This window comes from Wyeomyia smithii, chromosome 3, assembly GCF_029784165.1.
Source record: "Wyeomyia smithii strain HCP4-BCI-WySm-NY-G18 chromosome 3, ASM2978416v1, whole genome shotgun sequence".
Taxonomy (NCBI): Eukaryota; Metazoa; Arthropoda; class Insecta; order Diptera; family Culicidae; genus Wyeomyia; species Wyeomyia smithii.
The window spans coordinates 17,716,863-17,739,220 of NC_073696.1; the positions used below are offsets into that span (position 1 = coordinate 17,716,863).

The 22,358-nt window shown below is 35.6% G+C and overlaps 2 protein-coding genes across 8 annotated transcripts in view; one reads left to right on the forward strand and one right to left on the reverse strand.

Moving 5' to 3' along the window:
- Positions 1–10,535: 10,535 nt before the first annotated feature.
- The window catches only part of LOC129732918 (potassium voltage-gated channel protein Shaw-like), a 278,881-nt gene continuing 267,058 nt past the window's right edge, over positions 10,536–22,358 (forward strand). For 4 of the 7 annotated variants that reach the window (XR_008729387.1, XR_008729388.1, XM_055694356.1 and 1 more), the window contains exon 1: positions 10,536–10,668. The gene's annotated coding sequence lies outside the window, so the exon portion shown is untranslated. Of the gene's footprint in view, positions 11,225–11,276; positions 11,446–22,358 lie in introns of those variants that run through there. The other 3 variants (XM_055694357.1, XM_055694358.1, XM_055694360.1) reach the window with 3 other exon arrangements.
- On the reverse strand, positions 11,486–12,480 carry LOC129732919 (uncharacterized). The gene is made up of 2 exons (XM_055694362.1): positions 12,036–12,480; positions 11,486–11,979 (listed from the first exon to the last, which is right to left on the reverse strand). The coding sequence occupies exons 1-2, from the start codon at positions 12,464–12,466 to the stop codon at positions 11,556–11,558; spliced, it is 855 nt and encodes a 284-aa protein (XP_055550337.1). The 5' UTR covers positions 12,467–12,480; the 3' UTR covers positions 11,486–11,555.

The window sequence follows — 22,358 nt, forward strand, 5'->3', positions numbered from 1 at the left end:
CGGTTCAGCCATCTCTGAGAAACATGAGTGAGATTAAGTAGTCTTCAAAACACGTTTCTTGTTATAACTTTTGAACCACAAGTTCAATTATTATGAAATTCAAAAGTTAAGGGTATTTCAGGTAGTTCGTTCATTTGAAATCAATTTAGTTCAAATCGGTTGTGTAGTTTTTGAGATAATGATGTTTCATGATTTTTACATTTTGAACCATAACCTCCAAACTAAAAATCCGATTACAATGTAATTTAATTGGGTCTTATGGGACAACGAGACCTTTCATTTGCAATTAATTTCATGAAAATCGGTCCAGCCATCTCTGAGAAAAGTGAGTGAGAATAAAAATCTGCACATACACACACACATACACACACACATACATACAGAAAATGCTCAGCTGGTCGAGCTGGGTCGAGTGATATATGCCATTCGGCCCTTTGGAGCACTTTTATATTTTCGGTTTTGCAAGTGATTGCTATACCTTTCTAGGAGAAAGGCAAAACATGAAATTTTTAAAAAGTTCTGAAGAGCTTAACAAGTTCTCAAGTTACGAAAAACTATAAAGAAATGCTTGAACGCTGAAAAAGGTTCTGCAAGCTTCGACAAACAAACAAAATTTAAAAAGCCTTATAAAATTCGCAGCTTCAGAGCACTAAAATAAACTGCAAAGAGTTCAAAAATACTCGCAGCCTCCAAAAACTTTATTGTTTCAAAATCTTCTCAAGAGCTCGCAAAAGTTCTAAAGATTGAAACCGCACTCAAAACTTCTTAATACCTTTGGAAAGCAATGGCTTAAAAAGTTCTTAAGAACTCAAAAACTATAAAAACCCAAAAAGTTCATAGCTTAAATAATCTAAACAAACTTTGACAAAACAAAAAGTGTGTAAAATTTTAAAATAAATTTAGAGAGATTGAAAAGCTCGCAAACTCAAAAAATTTAAACTTGTAAAACTCAAAATACTTCATAATAGAATTTTGATGCCTCCACGAAGCTCATAATCCCAAAGCTGAATTCTCAAAAATACCGTAAAAACTCAAATATTCAAAAAAGTTTAAAAGGAATCAAAGTTCTTGAAATTTTTAAAGAGCTTAAAAAACTTCAAAGTTCCTTAAAGCTCTAAAGAGCTTAACCCTCTAGTGCCCAAGTTATTTTTCAGGCGGACCTCGGTAAAAACACAATGAATTTTTATTAACATTTTCTAAGTATTTATTGAAGCTTTTTAGAGGTTCAACTGAAGCGTGTCTAAAGGCAACACTGGGCACTAGAGGGTTAAGCAAGTTTCCAAGTTTAATAAAGCTTAAACGCTCTAAAAGCTTCAAGGAGTTCAACTTTGAGCTTGAAAAATTTAAAAATTTCAAATATTTTAAAGAGCTGTGAAGAGCATCAAAAACCTTGAAAGCTCTTCGACAAATTGGCAATACATAACACTGTGCTACAGCGATTTAGAACTTTTGTAGTGACCTAGTGTAGGTTGTGGGTATTGTTGAGTATAACATTCGCTCATACTAGAAATATTCGAAACACCCCCAAAACCTGAAGTTATGGTCAAAATACGGTTTTTTGGACCTCAGCGCATATAATATTTTTTAACACAGTCGTTTATCAACCAATTTTCAATATTTGGGCAGTTTTAGAAAGGGAATAAATAGAGCTTTCAAAATTTATACAGGTTTTAACTAATATGAATAAAACATGTTGAGTTATTTATGTTTAAATTTAATTTTTTAGACTTTTTCACTCAATTTTTCAATTTAATTTGAAATTTGTCGTTTATTTTTGTAAGGAATATACCATACATATACTATAATTTAGAAAGTGTTGTCAATTCCGAATCAAATGAAAGTAGTTTTGTGAAAACCGGTTGATATTTGGCTAAGTTATACATTTTTTAAGAAATCTAGAGTTTTTGGCTTCTATCGCATAATCATTTCACGGAGCTACAAATGATGAAAAAATGCAAGAACTTTTGATGTGACTTAGAGTGGGTTGTAGCTTTAGTCAAGTGTTACTTGCGCGTTTACTTGAAGTTTTTCAAATACTCCAAATATTATGAATTATGGTCAAAACCCTGTTTTTACCTTAGCTCACATTTTTATGTTTAATTCGGTTATTTTATAAGCGATTTTTTATGTTTTGGCTTTTTTGGAAAGGCGAAAAATAGAACTCTTGAAACAAATAAATATGACTAAAGAATTAACCTATATGTGATGAACAATTTTAAATAAAACAAGATGATATTTTTTTTTTTCAAATTTTACTTATATGTGATGAATAGTTTTAAAGTAAATAAGATAGTTTATGTTATTTTCAAACTTTTCCAAATTTATTCGCAATTTTTCAAACATTGCTGTAAAATTTGAAAAGTACATTTAGTGCCAAACGTAAACAGTAAGTGTTGTTTATGAAAATCTGTTATAATTGCTTGGGATATGACTTGATGTTTTCCATCACTTAGATTTCATCAAATCATTTCTCAGCTAAAATATAACAGATTTTCATTAACAACACCTATTGTTTTCGTTTGGTACTAAAAAGAAATTTTCGAATTTTACAGCAATTGAAACTCCTTCATTACCAAAATGTGTGAAAAATTGCGAATAAATTTCGAAACAATTGAAAATAACATAAACCGTTTTATTTTTTTTATAACTATTCATCACATATAGGTAAACTTTTTAGACATATTTATATGTTTCAAAAGCTCTTTTTTTTTGCCTTTCCAAAACAACCAAAATATAAAAAATCGGTTGAAAAATAAACCTATTAAGCATAAAAATGTGAGCTAAGGTAAAAAAGCAGGGTTTTGACCAAAACTTATAATTTTCGGGGTATTTGAAAAACATCAAGTGAACGCGCAAGTAACACTTGACTAAAGCTACAATCCACACTAAGTCACATCAAAAGTTCTTGCATATTTTCATCATTTGTAGCTCCGTGAAATAATTATGCGATAGAAGCCAAAAATCCTAGTTTTGTTAAAAAATGTATAACTTAGCCAAATATCAACCGATTTTCACAAAACTTCTTTCATTTTATTCGGGATTGAATTTCTAAATTATAGTATATGTGTGGTATGTTTCTTACGAAAATAGACGACAGATTTCAAATTAAATTGAAAAATTGAGTGAAAAAGTCTAAAAAAATTAAATTTAAACATAAATAACACAACATGTTTTATTCATATTAGTTAAAACTTGTATATATTTTGAAAGCTCTATTTATTTCCTTTCCAAAACTGCCTAAATATTGAAAATCGGTTGATAAACGACTGAGTTAAAAAATATTATATGCGCTGAGGTCCCAAAAACCGTATTTTGACCATATCTTCAGATTTTGGGGATGTTTCGAAAATCTCTAGTATGAGCGAATGTTAGACTCAACAAGACCTACAACCTTCACGCATTTTTTTTTCATTTGTGGCACAGTGTAATTTACAGAGATTGTTTTGTGTTCCAAGTTGAAATATTTAGATTTTTTTCGATACCGTGATGAATCCCAGAGATTGAAGATGGTGTCTCCAGGTTCCTCGAAAACATGTTAAAATGGTAAAATACCACGATTAACGGTATATATCGAATCTGAATGATAATCGGAGACCAAAATTCAATTTTGACATCCAGGATGGAAAGTTTTTCTCTCTGGAAAACAACTTCCAAAGGTGGAAACCATCTAATCTGAATATTTCTAGAAACGGAATTTAAGCCAAAAATGGACTTCAAAGGCGTAAATGGCAGATAAATTGCCTGATAACGAACTCCAGCTCCTGAAAACTTGTTCAATTCTACACGATATAAGTATTCCTTAAATCAGGATGATGTCTAGAGGCCGCAAATATACCCTAGAAACTATTTTGAAATTTTTATTTTCTATTTCTATTGGAAATAGAAAATAAATTTTCGTTTTGATAAGCAGATGACTGAAAGCCGATATGCTCAATTTTACTAAAGCAATTATCAGTCGTAAGTTGTTGAATCTCTTTTCGACATAAATAGTTTCGGGACCGGGATGGTACTCAGAGCATCATTTATCAGCAGTTTCCAGCATATAACGCAAAGTAACAGTAAATTGTTTAAAAATAGTGACATTTCACCACTATTAGAGATGTGTAATTGGAATTTATAAAACTTATTTGCTTCTCTAATTAAGGCTAATGTTAGTAATAACAAAAATCTTTTTGTTGCCCTTCTTGAAGTTTGAGGACAAACGGTATTGAATCCACAAATGGCCGACTTCGATCCACTACTTCGAATTTTCAGAAGCACAAGACTCGATAACAATTAATGCGTCACTTGTGAAAATACTATTTTATGTTCACTGCGGTGAAGCAAACATAAAATAGCGTTTTCACAGGGAACGCATTATCTATTTCCGAGTATTGTGCTTCTGAAAATTCGAAGTGGTGGCTCGAAGTCGGCCGTTTGTGGCTTCTAAACCGTTTCACCTCAAAGTGACTGGACCAAACCTTAAAACCTGTAATTAACGTTTCAATACGTTTGATATGACGCTAATGTTATGACAGTGCGCAAAAAGTGAAATGTTCAATTATTTAGGGTTAAAAGGCCCTAGTAATCACTATTAGCCGACCATTTTTCTATCTCTGATTTTTTTTTTTGTTATTCTTTTTTTTTATTATTCTCGCTTATTTTCCGTCGGTCTAGTTCCGCCACTGTTGTGGCCAATCACCGACGCCCAGGGAGGCGACTCCACTCCCAGGACCCTAACTCACGACCCGTTTATTAACGGACCGGCGCCAACGGCTTTACTTCCTCATGCGATGGAAGGCGTGATCCCAGAGATTTTTCGCCTCAGAAAATCTCCCGGTGTCGGCTAGGATTGAATCTAGACCAGTTGGGTTGGTTGTGAGTGGATCACGCCACCTCACAACCATCGACACCTATGTCGGCGGTGGGATACGAACCCAGGCGTCGAGCGTGCTTGGCGGAGACGTTACCAACCACACTAGGCCCCCGCTTTGTTATTCTTTTGCTGGGATCTAATCCCTAGTCTAATACCCAAATAAACCACAAAAACAAACGGTTTTTTTTTTGTAAAAAAACGTCCACGTGCACAAAGAGGAGAGGGGGGAAATTTTTTATCAATGTCCACGGATATTCACGCGGGGGAGGATTTTTTTTCGGTCCACGTCAATTTTCCCGTAATTTTTTTCTTCTATATAAAACCTGACATTATTTCAAAATCTTAAGTTAAAATTTAAAAAATGTATGACAATTTTTTACTTAAAGGTTGAATTTTAAAGAATTTTTCCAATTTCAAATTTGAAAAGAAAAATCAAATTCCAATGATACAATATGATTTAAAGAGTGATTTCCAATCATGACGCTTTTGGTAACTAACTTTCTAAATGCATCTGGTTTTGAGATATTTTAGTTTGATTTTGAGAAATTTTAGCTTGGAAAATTTTAACTTTTTATGAAAATATACCGGTTTTGCAGATTTTTCGTAGTTTTCCAGCAACAAGCCTCGATTCATTAAAATGTATAAGCAACATAAAACCAGTCATTTTTTGACAGCAAACAGATTGGATTAATAATTCAAATGTTATCTCCCCCCTAAGAAGTTTTGTTATTGTAACGTAAGATTTTTATCTTTGCATTTTTACATCTCGGATAGATTTGGACAATTAGTTAATTTTTCTACTTAACAAATTATTCTGTTTAATTATCCCTACTCGTCTACTGTAAATTCAACATGTAAGCACGAATTCAAATTTAGTAGTTTGATGTTAGTTAGCATACTATTCCAGAAGATAATTTGTTCTCTAAGGAAACTCTAAGTTTGGAAATTGTTTGACATTAAACCGATAAAACTCATGCTAGGTTAGCTTCAGTCCAGTATATAACTTCATGTATTTTAAGAAATTATGTTTATTTTTATAACTTTAAGAAGCAAGAGCTCAATTTCACGCTTTTTGCGTAGTTGTTATCAAAGTTTTGGCGAGTGACAGTAAAATATATTAACTTCTTTATTTATGATTTGGTACATTTCTAAATGTTCCCAAAAAAATTCCAGAATTGTAGTTGTCACCCGTTCCGGTGCTTAAAAGAACTAAATGAAATTTCTAGCAAATAAGTGTTGATCATGCATCGGCAGTAAATTTTTTTTTTAAACACGAAACACGAAGTTTCATCACCCGCTTTCTGCTGCTCCAGAAAGAATAGTCCGCTTTGCCGGTCAATAAACGAATGAGAAATTCAATTCGATGGCGTCCGTATAATACCGGTACAGTTTTGGAATGAAAATGATGAGGTGAAATGTTCGAATGGTACCTTTTATATCAAAGTTTCGTCAGTTATTTGGAAAGAGCGAGGAGCGTAGTAGAATAGGGAATGGCTAGGAAAGTAAAAAAGCATCAGGAACAGAGAGTTACCTCGAGTAAAACAACAACCACAACAACAAATTGTTTACAAAGCCAGATCGGTTGTATCCGTTAGTGTCGGCTGTGCTTGAAAATAGCGGGTAATGATTGGTTGCTCGGTATGATTTAGACAATCGATGTTATTTACCAATTTTTTTCAATAGTATATCTTAAACAATATGCTGTTTTTGTTACATAAATGTAACCGTAGAAAAATTTCAGATCAGTTGATTCCAACATATTCTGAAGAAAAATGAATTATATATAAGCGCTCAAAACCTAACCATTTTTCCCTGGTTGAGTAATTAGATTTCAGGCGCTTAATTTCGATATAGACGTTGGTCCAACGTCAAAAAATTGAAGTGTGGTGAATTGTGTATGTAAACTTAAATAAGCCTACGTGCGTCATTACTTTCAATTTGCTGAACAAGAAAAGAGAAAGGTTAGGCAAACAATTAAATACCAGCACAATGAGCCCCCGGATTTAGTTTGCACGAACAACCCACGAGAAATACCCTGCTCTGCATGTAATAAGCTTTTGCTGATTCACTTGCACTTTCTAAGGATTCACTGTAACCTTGGGGGTGTTTGGGCCTTATTAAATTATAAAAAATGCAAAGCCTTGGTGCTACATTCCGATTCAGAACTTGACCTTCTGTTCATTGTACACAAACTTCGCAGCCAACTGTTAAAGGCTACAGGACAATTGCGGGGCTAACGCTACGATCCTACTGACACTAACAGTCTCTCCCGGACTGAGACTCGAAACTTCGATTCAGCTTGTTAGGCGAGAATCGTACCTCGAGACTATCTGGGAGATAGTAAATTAATGACCTTTTTTTTTTGAGACTACAATTTGTTATCTTTTTTAATAAATCAATAAACCTGGAAATGACAAGAGCTGAAAAAAGTTGCCGGGGGATGGTTTGTAGAAAATTGTCTGAATTCACATTTAAATATTGTAAAAAAAAACATCCAACAATAAAAAAAAAATATTTTGACAATAGCTTTACAAAGAAACGGTCTTTGCAGATCTCTTTAAACTTGACGTTTTTAAATAGACAATTCGCTAGGTTGAAACTCTACTGGGCATTGCAGAAAAAAATTCTTGTCCAAGGCTGCTTTTCACTTCTAAACGGTGGAAGTACGGTATCAACTATTATTTGTGCAGAAAAGTTCAGATAATTTTCCAAAAATCATCTTTTGGCATTATGAAGAAAAAAAAATCTCTTGGCAACTCTTTTCCAGCTCTTTTTTAGATATGTCTGGGCATTTCTATGCCAAATGACTTGTCGTCGAATATCAACCATTTTTGATTTAAATGAACCTTCACAAACGTATTTGTCTTAGCGAACTGAATATTTTATGCGAGTGGACAAATTTTCCGTCACAAGAGTTATTTTCTAAATTAGTGTATGCATTTTAACAGAGTCGTTATTTAAAGTATTGTAGCTCAGAAAACTTTGGTTGTACAGTCAAATCTGAAACTAAATTGTAGGAAACTAATAATGCTTTTCTAGAATTATACACTGTAAAAAATAGTGTTTGACAAAAAAATATCAATTGCAACTAAATTTCAATTTCAAAGAAAAATTGATTCTTTATAAATGTTTATAAAGCAACTTGGAGCTGTAGCAACATTCTTAGTAGAATGTCCAGATGGAGATATGAAAGACAAATATTTTATTAAGGCAAAGCTTAGGGAAAATTTTCATTTTAGCATTCTCAAAAATATTTGTATTGATTTAGGAAGATTCAGGATACATATTTCCAATCAAAAAACCTTTGGTGCCTGACTTCCTAAATGTAACTATTTTCAAATTAGGGGTCGTCCACATTCCACATGGACAATTTATGGAGGGTACGGGGTTCGCAAATTTCCACGCTTGTCCACGGAAGAGGAGAGGGGAAGGTAGGATCATGTCCACGTGAACACGCTTTTTCCCAAAAAAAGTAAATCGTAAAAAAGACACATTGCCCTATAAAAAATTTCCACAGATATTCTGGTTTTTAGAGTTTTCAGCTATTTTTGAGATAGTTTCACGTTTTTTTCGATAAGTTTCTTCACATATGTTGAGAACAGTCCAAAATGTCGGGTTAACTTGAATTTATTTTATTTTATCTTGTTGGCAGAGGTACCTACTTTTAAGCTTTTATGGGATAATTCGAAATCATATTCCTTAATTTTTATCACTCTTTCAGCTAAACTCACAGCTTAATTTGGATTGAGTTTCGTCAAAAGGCTCATGTATCTATTAAACCACTTTTGCCTAAATTTGGAATCAATTTCTGCGTTGGTCTTCTTTTTCATTTGGAAGCGTCCTCCAATCATTCGCTGATTTAGAACCATTTTACTTTTGGGTTTCTCTCTCGTTAGAATTTTGGGTTTCAAAAGTAATTTCCTTTTTTTAGACTTAACTAAGTTTTTTTTTGTTTAGAAAAGGCTTATTTAACCGGTTCGAGAAAAATTTATTATTCCTTCTGTTTGATTTTTGTTTTGTTTTCAAAAACATGTCACTTAAAGATATATTCTCATTTTTGTTTTCTTTTCGACTACTGCCAGATTTTAGAGAAGTGTTTCAGCATAAACTTTTGTATACTTTCTTGCTACCTTTTACTACTTTTTTAAAGTTTTTTGAGGTTAATGTGAGATAATTTTTTGCAGTTTTTGGTCTGAAAATATTTTTTTTACTTTCTGCTTATACAGTGCTTTTTCGATTTTATCACGGTCAAAAAAAATTCACCATGAATTTGTCGAAAACGTGAATTTAGCGAAATGATAAAAAAAGGAATTTTTGTGTTGAATTCAAATGAAATTTATGATATTTTTAGTAAAATTATGCACTTTCATAGTTCAATGGAGTATAAGTTCAAGATACAAATAAATAGACAAAAAAAAACATAATACTTTACCCCATGGCGTTTCGCGAATTTCTCACGTATAATTATGCAATATCAATATGATTAATACTGCACATTCTTCAGCATAGTCAGGAGAATCTAACGCTTGTTTATGTGAAATTGTGGAACCGCTAGTTTTTTTTAATTTTCAAATCCACGTTCTATGAGCACCAAACTGTAGGGCTATTTGAGCCGTTAACAGATGTTCTTCCTCAACTGCTCGAAAAACACATAATTATTGCTCTAAAGTCAATGAAATACGTATTTCACGGTTCATTTTTCACAAAATTGGTATAATATGACACTCGGTTGCCCCAGAAAATTGATCAAATAAATTGAGTTCAAAAAACTATACACATTCTAGGTCAAACAGCACAAATGAAAATGATGTTACAAATACACTTACTACAACTGGAAGTACATTATTCAAACACAAAATAGCATTTTCACAGGGAACGCATTATCTATTTCCGAGTATTGTGTTTCTGAAAATTCGAAGTGGTGGCTCGAAGTCTGCCATTTGTGGCTTCTATACCGCTTCACCTCAAAGTGACTGGACCAAACCTTGAAGCCTGTAATTCACGTTGCAATACGTTTGATATGACGCTAACGTTGTGACGGTGCGCAAAAATTCCAATGTTCAATTATTGAAGGTTAAAAGGCCTAATCATTACTATTAGCCGACAATTTTTTTTATCTCTAGTTCATATTTTGGCAAAGCAATTGGCAATATTCAGGAGTACGGCTAATGAAAATTCGGAATAAGCAGAATTTCTTCAACTTGGCATACTAAATCTGTATCAAAACGATGAATAAAAATGTTAATAACTCGCTTTCACAGTGACTATTTGGTTTGGATGGAATACTTATCTTTTATTTGTCTCGTAATTTTTTTCCTTATCAATCGTCTCCCAAAATCGTTGTGACTAAAACCTTCAATTCTGGATTAGGGAAGCAGATTTTATGAAAAATCTACTCTCAATCAAGTTCTGGCATCACTGCGCATGAATCGAAACGTTCGGAAAACTTTGACAGCGTGCTCCTGCCCCGAAGAGGGAGAACGTTTTTCTCGCTTTTCCGTCAGACTCTAGCCTTACCGGCAAGCAGCGCGCAATTTTCCACCGTCGAAGAAAACTGCCGCTTTCGCTCTGTTTACATGCCATCGCATCCCCTACGCTCCCGGGTTGGAAGTTTCTCTCTCGCCCGCTTTGGCGGTCTATCGGCTGACACGCGCTGGATTCCCTCCGGCGGCGCACTGCCATCCCAGCCAGAGTCGGTGATGTGCTGTCTCAGCAGGAAATGTTTTGCCAACGGTCAGTTAGTCTGCTGCGGGATCTGTCGGTGCGAACACGGTTTTGGCCTCCCCTGCGGTTCGAAATGGATTGGCCTAATGGTATGGTAACTTGGTGAATCACAGTGTTAGAGTGTGTGGGAATCCGGTATTCCGGGAAGCAGTGACAGTGGGAGTGATTAGTCTAATCTGAGCGCGTGGAGTGAATGAGAACGGTACCACACGAGAACCCATGCCCCCATGGGGGTCAACGGATCACCTTTGACCGTTACTAATATTGCAAAGTAAGGGATATTATCGGCAGGAAGGCTTCGGTTAGAATATGCACGTGCTAAGAATAGGTTTTCGGTGTGGCTGGCGCCCGATGAAATCGAAGCATCATGATAATCTTTGTGCATGGTTAGGGTTTTTTGGAGTGCTGTGAATATGGCAATCTTCCTCGTATGTTACGTTTAAGCTACGAACCTTTTTTCAAGGGTAGGATAAGCAGGGGAAGCTGATTATAAATAATGGCAAAACACTGTTTGGGTGGCGAGCTTCGCTCGGGGCAGCATAAATCGTTATCAATGTGCGAAAAAGTTAACTTTTAATTTATTTACGGTTATTACGGTGCGACGAATGCTCCGGTGCTCTGGTGCTTTGAACGCAGCTTCACAAGGTGAAGATTATAATGGTGATGAGTTTTTGTGAGTTTTGTGACGGTGTGTAAATTGCCTTAAGGGCTCGTTAAATGCATCGTTTGGAGCATGTTTTCTACCCGGCGACGTTGTGCTCTAATGTGCCTCGTAGACGATGTTTGTGAAGGGCTCTACAACAAAGTAGGGGATTGTCAACCACAAGGATAAGGGCTGGTGGCTGCTGCAGAGCAGTTCCCGTCAGGTACTTTTTTGACATTTTTTTGCAAATAAAAACTACGGTGTCCAAAACATTACAATTTATTACAAGTGAACCTCTGTTTTAATTTTTACAAAAGTACAGATCAAAACTTATCAAAAATCAGTCAACAGAAAACTTATGAAATTTTTAAAAATTGTTGCTATCCAAACATACCACTTCTGAGTACTACTAGCTTTTTCGAATATAATTTCACCGTGATAAAGTTGTATTAATTGGCGGTAATTGATAAGAACTGTAATACTCAGAAGGGCTCCAAGCATTATCAGAGTTAGCACACTGCTTACGATGAAGCACCAATTTCTTTTTGGTACAGTTCCAATCAGAGTTTTAACGTCTTGTCCATCACCCTCATACCCTTTGGCATCTGGCTCGAAACCAGCTCTCCTGTTGATGTTACTGTCCCCTATGAGGAACCTGGTTGAGCTTTCCACTGTTTTAGGGTCAGTCTTCAACGGGAACTTGAACGTGGTTATAGTCATTTCATCATCTTGCTTAAGCAAATCCTGGAGCAATTGTCTAGAGAAAGAGTATTACTTTAGCTGGTTTATCTTCTAACTATCTTTTCATCTTACTTCTTTAGTTCATTTTTGTACTGCTCATACCGCGTATTATTTTGTGCAAAAGGCAATTCAACTTCTGAGTTCGAATTACTGCTAACTTCTTCGTCCTCCGGTGTCACTGGTTTCTCGACGTAATTACCAATATCCAAAGTACTGGCTCTAGTTTCTGGACTATTTCTTGATACATCTACGGACTGTTTTAACCGTGTATCATTGTTTGAGTTACTCGTAATTTCTTGATCCTCTGGTTTCACAATACGCCCGTCAATGCCCAAAGTAACGGGTTTGCCTTCCGCACATTTCGCAGACCCAAGCGGGCTTACGCTTAAGGATACTCGACTTCTCGAACTTGCTCGCGGAATCTTCGAATACGATGGAGTTTTTTTAAAACTCCCGGATTGACTCGAGTTCCGGGGGCTAGACTTGCACAAATTTTGGCTCATATTTGTTTGACAGATTGTGATCTGAATCACAATGGTCACTAGATTATGAACATTTGCTCCGAAATCCTTTGGTTTTAGTAGGGTGATGTTCTTTTAGTGGATATTTTCTTTCTTTCTAGGTCTGTCTTCTAGTTTGCGCAGACGAAAATTTCAATTCATTATCTTAATTTATTTTAAAAGTTATACTACGTATGAACTAATTTAACAACTACATTGGGGTCTTTTTTTACGCGGTTGGTTGTACCGCGTTGAAAAAATCCGCGTATAAAAAACCGCGTAATTTAAAAAAATCGCGTAAAAAAACTCCATTCAATAATAAGATCCGATTAAAAATATTGGCCCGTAAGTAAATATAAACTTGAAAAATGATATAAAAATGGTAACGAAACACACAAAATGAGTTTTTAGTGCTTCCAAAATGAAAATTCATTGAAGAACATGACAATAACTATTTTATAATAATTTTGCTACATGTTTAAGCTTTCGTTTCTTAAGCGGAAGTAAATCGCAACGACCCTGACTCGTATCGTTGTACAATTATTAATGTATTTTTGTTCCTTCTTCCCAAATCAACGGGAATTGCCTATTTTTCGATAATAACAGCAAATATATTAAAAATATGCATTATTTAGATTAATAAAACAGAATATCTTATTGTCATGAACCATCCGATTGATTTTTACTTTATTGGATTTACTTATACAGGTCGGACTCGATTATCCGGAAACTCGATTATCCGGAATTTTAGACTCGATTATCCGGAATTTTAGTTTTCTGGTGTCTGTTTTCAATTTTTATTCTGAAATTTTGCCTTTACCATCCCTTCCGGCATATTTGTTACCATTTAAGTCACTTCCGGCATGTTTGGGGCATGTTCGAATTAAGTAAAAATAATCAATGTCCAATTTATTTTTTTGCTTCTCAAGATTTTACCGCATTTCGCCTCAGAAATAATTTCTGGTTACGCCATCATTCAAATGAAATAAAGTAAAAAAATATGTATTGTTCGTTAATCGCAAAATTTCAGTGTTTTTTGTGTGATTCGATTATCCGGAATGAAAAATTTTTTGATGTACCGGATAATCGAGTGCGACCTGTACTTAACTTATTTAATACCGCGTAAAAATAATCTTCCAAATCGCGTAAAAATAATCCGCGTTATTTCAAAAAACCGCGTGAAAGTAATCCGCGTTATTGTAAAATAGACGCGTATAAAAAAACCGCATAAAAATAACTCGCGTAAAAAAAGACCCCAGTGTATTCGAAAACTGTTAAAATTAAATTAATATTTTTCGAACTAAATTTCTATTTTTAACAACGGCTTTTTCCCGTTAACACAGTTCATTAAGCAGACAGTATGTGAAGTAGAGAGAACGAAAATTGATACTCTTTCAAAGTCTTTCAACGAATCATCAACTCAATTTGGATCTGTCTATGCCTAATGCCAGTTAAAGCATAGTTTACAGTTCCAAACGAAGTGAAAAAGCGTAAATTTTCGCTTGCGAATTCTGTCGTGAAAACCCAAGTTTGTGTAACACGCAGGTATTTCTCCAACCTGCATTTTACAGTTCAAGTGAAGCGAAATTCACGAGTTTACATTTCGAGCGAAAATTGGCTGCAACTTACAGAATATAAACGCACGCAAGTTTTCGCTTGCTGCTGCTTGTTTCACTAGCGTTTGCATGCGTGAAAAAGTAAACCCAAGTCAAAAAGATGAGTTCCACAATCTTCGATTTCGCTCTATCGATTTTGTTTACAGTTCCACTCAAAGTGAAGTTTTAGCAAGTAGCATTTTTCACGAGTGTGAACATTTGAACATTTGCATGAGATTTTCGCTTCCCTTGGAACTCAACACATATTCAATAGAATATTCTTCATACATGCCGTTCTCACTGGCAGTAAAAAAAACGGATGCAAAAGCCAGAATCGTCGCAATCAAATTTTCAGCGGCAGATACTACAATGCATTATTAAAACCTTTTTAGACAATGTTTCAGGTGCATGTTTAGATGACTCTCCTCATGGCTTGTTTTGATAAGTTTACACGTGAGAGACTTTTGATTTATGTTGACGTCGTTGGCGAAATCTTACTCTATGTACTGAGCAGTTCCACAAAATATGTTCCAGTTTCAATATTCTTTCCAAATTGTCATTTTTAATTTTGCTGAAACTTTGCATAGACCGAGCCAAAACGGTTTGTTTGATCGGTGAGACTTCTTCGATAAAGTTGTAGTTAGTACGATGTCTTTCCGAAAAAATGTACACCCTAGAAAAAAAATTTCTTAGGGTTAAAAAAAATTTAAAATTATTTATCTAAAAATAAGGCTATTTTTTGTAAATTTAATTGTTTTATGAAAACTATAAAAAACTAAACATTGATGGCTGTCCGATCATGGAGAAATCTAGGAAAATAGTTATGAAATGTTACATTATAATTTGTGTTTGATTGGCATGATGTCTTTAAGTTCAAAAACATTGTTTTCCAGTAGTCTGTTTGAACAGACAGTTTGAAAATATCTCTGTTGGACTTGGGCTTTCACCGACAACCGCTGCTAATGTAGTCTTTATAAAAAAGCTTTCTTTTACATTCGTTATTCCGAAGGTATCCTACACATAATACCGAATCGACACACGAAGTACATTTTTCGTTTCCTTTTGTGATGCTTTTTCGCCAATATGTTCTCAATGTGATTACCTGACTGCTAGCGCAGGTAACTGTCGCAACCACACAGTAACAGAAAGAGTGTTCTGAGAAGACAGTAAAAAAAGGTTGTACTTTTGGAATGTCTGATCACAAGTGAACACATGCCACCAGCTCACGTACAACTAGCTATTAGCGGTGCTGGAATGGCTGAAGGTGAACGCACCAGATCTAGACGAAATCTCTAACATATTCGGCCATGTTCAGCACCGGTACAGACATGCCTGTAAGACGGTGCTTCCCACACAGACGAGAGAGCCAAAATCTAACGCTGTGGAAGGTGATTCGGTCCGCTGGTTCCCTCAGCTGGTTCGTCCGCCATGGAAGGCTGTAGTCTATTAAGCGGGTGTTGCAGCAAAAAGCATACCAGCATATCGTCGGTTTCGTTAAAACCTGGTACTAAGCAAAATTTGGCATTTTTGAATTTCGGGTGACTAACGATGCCAAATACTGTTGAGTTTGATCTCACAAAGACTAACTTCAAAATTCACAAAAAAAAAATTAGTTCTAATCAGCCATGCCTTCACTACTTAAACAAAAATTGCCCAATGAAAATAGTAAAACTCGCTTCCCTTCTATCAATCCTTTCTCTCCCAAAAACAAACCACCCCCTACCGAACTCCCTTGTCTCAAAATCCTAGCTCAGCAAATTCAGTTACTACCAAACCATATTGAAGAAGTTTAGAAGAATAATTAATGGATTAATGTTAAAATTACAAACCCTTGTGACTAAATAAACAATATTTTATAAAAAAAATAGTAAAAATAGTTTTTTAAATTGCACCTCCATGTTACCGTAAGACGTAATTCTACGTCAAAACAATCGATCGGATGATCATTTTTCATAAAGCAAAGCATCGGTTTATTAATATGATAAGCCTTCAGTTTATTATACACAGACTTAGCAGCCAACTGTTAAGTGTACAGGACAATTGCGGGGCTAACGCTACGATCCTACTGACACTTACAGTGTCTCCCGAGCCGAGACTCGAACCTACGACGACTGGCTTGTTAGGCCAGCATTGTACCTCGAAACCAACTAGGATACCCATAAATGCAGTGTTTTATAAGATGCGCAATTAAGTTTTCACTGCTTTTTTTAGAAGTCCAACTTTATTTCGAAGAAAAATTGCTATCTGAAAATCATTTGAAGTATTACACATTACTAGCTACAACTTCGTCTTATTTTTCTGACAGAGCTCGAATACTGTTACGATAAAAGTGTTTGTCTCCCGAGGGTATCCACGGATCAAGCCATTTTTTTATGAGCATGTGCCATCGAACGTAATAAATAATAATCGGACGGTGCAATATCTGGGTGAATAAGGCGAAAGAAGTAGGACTTCCCCTTTGAGCGTTCCTATGTAAGTTTTATCGACTTTGTTAGTATGAGGCCGAGCGTTGTCATGCAGTAGAATCACTTCTTCGAGCGTTTGCTTATATTGTACCCGTTTTTAGCACAGTGCTCGGCCTAATTGCGTCAATTTAAGTTGATAACGTACTCTAGTAATTTGGTAAGCTCAAGCTTTTTGTTTTGGAATCATTCCCAAAGCATGCACGGTGTCAAAATTTCGATTATTATCGAATTTTCATGTACCTCTGATTTTTTTCGCAAAAATGTTGCCAACTGGATAAGAATCAAGGATCGGGAAGTTAAAAAATATTTCTTCGGCGATTTTTTTAAAAATTTGGATTTTAATTTTTTTAGCGCAAATCTACAAAAAAAAATTCCCTCTAACTTCACTAATGTCAGTCATATTAACATTAGCAATTCAGTGCATTTGAGGGGAGTGCCGTGTCATTTAATTTCAGAAAATTAAAAATTAAGTCAGTCATTTTACCACAGACAAACAGACGTACCACTCCATACAAAATTCTGAAAAAATGTGGTTCCGATTATTTTGTGCGACACGTACTGGACATATTCCGCAAATGATAAACTTTCAGCCTCTCTGCTGTTTCTGGCAGCACGGCACGCGACTGTCTACTGAGTTCAAAGGTAAATGGGCTGATGTGCACCACCGCTGCGGCGGGATTATTCCGCGTAATTGAAACTCATTTTTTTTAACCGTTATTTTGATCCATGAATATGAATTTCAAGGTACCTCTGTTTGTCTGTGATTTAACCATAGGAAATCACAGCAACCACAGGATAGTGCAATGTCATTTCATTTCGAAAATTTTACGAATAAACCATGAAGCTAGACCACGAGAAGTGTAGAAATTTGGTTTGCGCCTTGTGCTTCAAAAAACTAAATCTACGAAGAGAATAGGCGAGCAGTAGAAGAAAATGCTCTTTTCTCACTTTCTGCCTATGTACAATGAAAATGATAAAAAGTATCCTAGAGTTTTGTGCGGAAGTTGTTATCTGGGGGTGTACTGAAAGTCCAAAGTTAAGTCGAATGTGATCTAATTATAGTCAAATTACTTATTGCTGACGCACCTTTTCGAACAAGGTCTGAAGCATCGAGATATGCACGTACATGACTCCAATAAAGATACTTAAATATAAATAACTTTGAATTTTTCAAAGGAAAATTGTTTTTGAATGAATTTATTTACCTAATCCGACAAAGATTGAACATTAAGGAAATTTTCTCTACGAAAACATAAAGACAAACTGGTTTGCTGGATTCCCGTACGTTTTTCCTGCATCCCACAAAAATTGTTACATCTTAATTTTTTTTGCGCTGAACGTCTTTTAAATGAATAAATTCAATTTTTCAAAAAAATCGCCGATGAAATATTTTTCAACTTTCCGATCCTTGATTCTTATCCAGTTGGCAACATTTCTGCGAAAAAAAATTAGAGGTACATGAAAATTCATTAACAATCGAAATTTATATTCATGGATCAAAATAACGGTGATTTATTTTTTTCAGTTTAAATTACGCGGAATATTCCCGCCGCAGCGGTGGTGCACATCAGCCCTTTTACCTTTGAACTCAGTAGACAGTCGCGTGCCGTGCTGCCAGAAACAGCAGAAAGGCTGAAAGTTTATCATTTGCGGAATATGTCCAGTACGTGTCGCACAAAATAATCGGAACCACAGTTTTTCAGAATTTTGTTTGGAGTGGTACGTCTGTTTGTCTGTGGTAAAATGACTGACTTAATTGTTAAATTTTTGAAATTGAATGACACTGCACTACCCTCGAATGCACTGGTTGCTGACTATGTTAATATGACTGACATTAGTGAAGTTAGAGGGATTTTTTTTTGTAGATTTGCGCTAAAAAAATTAAAAATCCAAATTTTTTAAAAAATTGCCGATGAAATATTTTTTAACTTCCCGATCCTTGATTCTTATCCAGTTGGCAACATTTTTGCGAAAAAAAATCAGAGGTACATGAAAATTCGATAATAATCGAAATTTTGACACCGTGGCATGCAATCACTTAAAAATGGCTTGGAGGGTAACAGTGGCAGTTTCTCTAATTCAACATATTCGAAAAGTTTTGGCGGTAAACGCGGCTTGTTTATGGTATCTATTGACAAATAACGTGAACTTAGTTGCGCACCAAATGATTAAAAGCCGAGTTTCATTCCGGGCAATGAGTAAAGTGCCCGCTAAGGTGGGCGCATCAAACGGTGATACTTACGACCAGCGTTGCCAGGTCATTTTTTTAAAAATCTGGAAAAAATCTGGCAGTCATTTCGTGGGGTGGAAGGTTAATTTTTCGGATAAAAGTCTTGGGGTACGCAAAATTTGAGGTGACAAAATTGCAAAATTTCGCGCCAAAATTGAAGTGATGACCTTTTTGCGGAACAGAGAAAATAAAATCTGGATAAAATCTGGATCATCCATGAAAAATCTGGATAATTGGACATCAAAGCTGTTTACCTGGATACATGTTCAAAACTCTGGATAATCCAGCTAAATCTGGATACCTGACAACGCTGCTTACGACAGACCAATTGCCTACGATGAGTTTTTACAAATTTCACGTCAGAGTAGGGTAGAGCGGGGCTAGTTGGTTACGGGGCAAGTTGGTCAATGAGAATATCTTCGAGTCTACGTATCTAAAAAATCGTATTATATGGGTGATACGTAGTAGATAAACAGAGAAACTAAATGACAAAATGAAGTACAGTTTTAATTAGAACGTATAATAAATACAGGTTGCTGCCAAATTGGCCATCAATTCTACTCGGTTTTCATGTTGAAATTTTTTGTCCAAACAAAGCTAGCCAAATTGAAATAAACATGGCTCAACGTATTATGAAAGTCATTTTCGTTAGTTTTAAGTTGTGTAAAGCATACTTTCGCCAAAATTTTATTTTCATATATTTCGAGTAATTTACATATTTTATACATGACGGGCTAGTTGGTCACATACTAGCGGGGCTGGTTGGTCATATGCACATCATAAATGAATACAAGTAACCAAGTGAATCAGGAACAGTGCATTTCGTGACGCAAACTTAATCCAAGCGAAAACAGCGTTTGCTTTGTTTAGCAAAACCAATTATTTGAAGCGATAAACTATTTGGTAAAAGTTATCTCCATTTCATCGTCATTTTGATGAATATTTTTTTGTGCAATATAAATGCTTAGTCATTGATCTAAAATAACTATAACGTACACTAATGCATCGACAAATGCTTTCTACCTGATGAAAATTTCGGCGTAAGCAAGCTTTCAACGAAAAAAAACTAATGTAACTATAGTTTTGTGCTTGTGATTGCAGATGCGAATCTAGAATTTGGCTCCTGTTCTCAATTTAATCCTTATTGTTTTTGATTTAGTTCCCAAACAAACTATTAGGGAGATTTGAACATATACTTCTCGTCAGGTATGAAAGAGTAACACGATTTTTTTCATGCAATTTTGAGTTACTTCTCTCATGGTTTGGGATTTCAGAAAGCGAACGTTTAAACAAAAAACCGGATGCGGTTTGACCTCCGCTGAGATGCTACAGGCTGCCGCTAATGCAGTGAGGAATAAAAACTGAATTGTCCTTCCGAAATATGAACGGTCAATTTACCCCACACCCTGACCAACTTACCCCAGCTGAGGGGCTAGTTGGCCAATTTGACATCCACTCAAAAAACATAGAATATCCGCAAAATCATAAACTATTCTGTACAGTTTATATTTTTTCTAGATGCTATAGACTTAACACAACATTTCCATGTAATGAGTTTTTGCCATAATGTTTCCTACAAAAAGTAACAGAACACTTTGACCAAAAATGACCAACTAGCCCCGCTCTACCCTACGCTTATCAACTGGCAGACCTCGCGAAATAAAGAAGAACTGAGAAAGTGGCTACACAGCATCATCCCGAAGGTATCTACAAAGCCTTGGTTTCGGGGGTTGGATGTAGGACGAGACTTCCTTCACGTCTCGATGATCGATGTCTCGGATTATGTCAAACCATCACGGGTTAGACGCACACCTACTGCGTATTGGGCTCACTAGTAGTAATCATTGCGCTTGTGGATTGGGGTATCATGACATTGATCACGTAGTTTTGGGTATGTGCTGAATTCCGTGGCGCCAGATCCCTACTTTTGGATACCCTCAGGGCCCGAAAAATACAGTCCAAAAGTCAAAAAGGTCAAAATACAGTCAAAAAGGGAACTGTCTTTCGACAAATCGACAAACAACGTTTTATTTTAAAAATCTGTAAATATATAAAAAAAAGTCCTATGTACAAACTATATCGATAAGTTACCATCTTTCAAGCTTATATCTAATACCTATCTTCAAATTGCCGGCTATTTGACTATCTTCTTCTTCTATATAAATAGAAATGAGTCGCTATCCCTATGTCCCGATTAAACTCAAAAATCGATCAGCAGATCGGCATGAAAATTTTAAAGTAGCGGTTTTTTAGGCCCGTGAAAGTTTTTATGCTGGTTTGTGACCCCTTCTTCTTCTGTAAGAGAGGTTTCCTAAAAAAATAAAACACAAATTTCTGCATAAATCAAAAACTAATTGAGAAAATTTGACATGTGCAGATGTTTTGAAGCAAAAATATTTTTATGGTAGTTTGACGCCATTCCCTTCTCTCAAATCGAGAACTAATTAAGCAAATGGAACCAAATTTGGCTAGTAAACGTTATTGGGAGTAGGAAACTTTTCTATGATATCTTCTCTGAAAGAGAGGGCTGCCATACAACACACCGACACCAACGAAGCAAACAGCGAAACATATTTTTTGGTAGTTCGAGACCTCTCCCCCCTCTGGAAATAACTGTAGACTAATAAAACCATTGGAACCAAACTTGACATGAGGAGGTTTTAGAGGGCAAGATATGTTTTTATGGTGGTTTGATCCCTCTCTGCTTTGAAACGGATAGCTCTATACAAATAAAACGCTAATTTATACATAACTCTTACATTACTCAAACAAATGGAACCAAATTTGACATGACGAGTTTCAGGGTACAAGACATGACATGAAACACATATATCAATCAATTATTCCAGAAAACAGCACAAAGTGATCAAGATGATGCACAGAAGTCAAAAATCGACCCCATATACCATTTTCAATTCTAAGATGACGACATTCAGTTTCTGGAAAACAACCCAAAATGGCCGGATATCTTCCGATCTGGGTATTTCCGAAACCGAAATGATTTTCAGAGACCAGAAATGTACTGTAGATGCTATTTTGAAGCCCAAGATGACGACTTCCGGTTTTTGAAAACAGTCTAGAGTGACCGAATACCACCCGATAGGTGTTTCCGTAATCGATTGATGCACAGGAGCCAAAAATTTTAAACCAGATGCCATTTTGAATATTTTTCATTATATTTTCAAAGAGTAATTTTAATAATGTTAGATATTGGGCCATCCACATTCCACGTGAACAGCTTTGTTGGAGGGGTGGTGTAATGTCCAACCAAAATTTTTAGAATTATTATGTGCAGTTGTCCACGGAGGGGTAGGGGGGGGGGGTATCCAAAGCGTTAAAAATCTTTCCGCGTGGAATGTGGATGGCCTCAAAATTTGTTGACATAAAAATATCGGTACGCAATAGTCTATCGTAATATTAAGGTCTATAATTCAAAGTATTATCATAAAGGAGAAATTCGCTGGAGAGAGCGAGGGGGAGAGAGGGGGAGAAAGAAAGAAAGAGAGAGAGAGAGAGAGAGAAAGGCTGGCAACACAGCTAACTAGTAATATGTGCTCTGAAACCTCTTCGTTCAACAAGTTATTTTTTTCATATGATTTCTACGG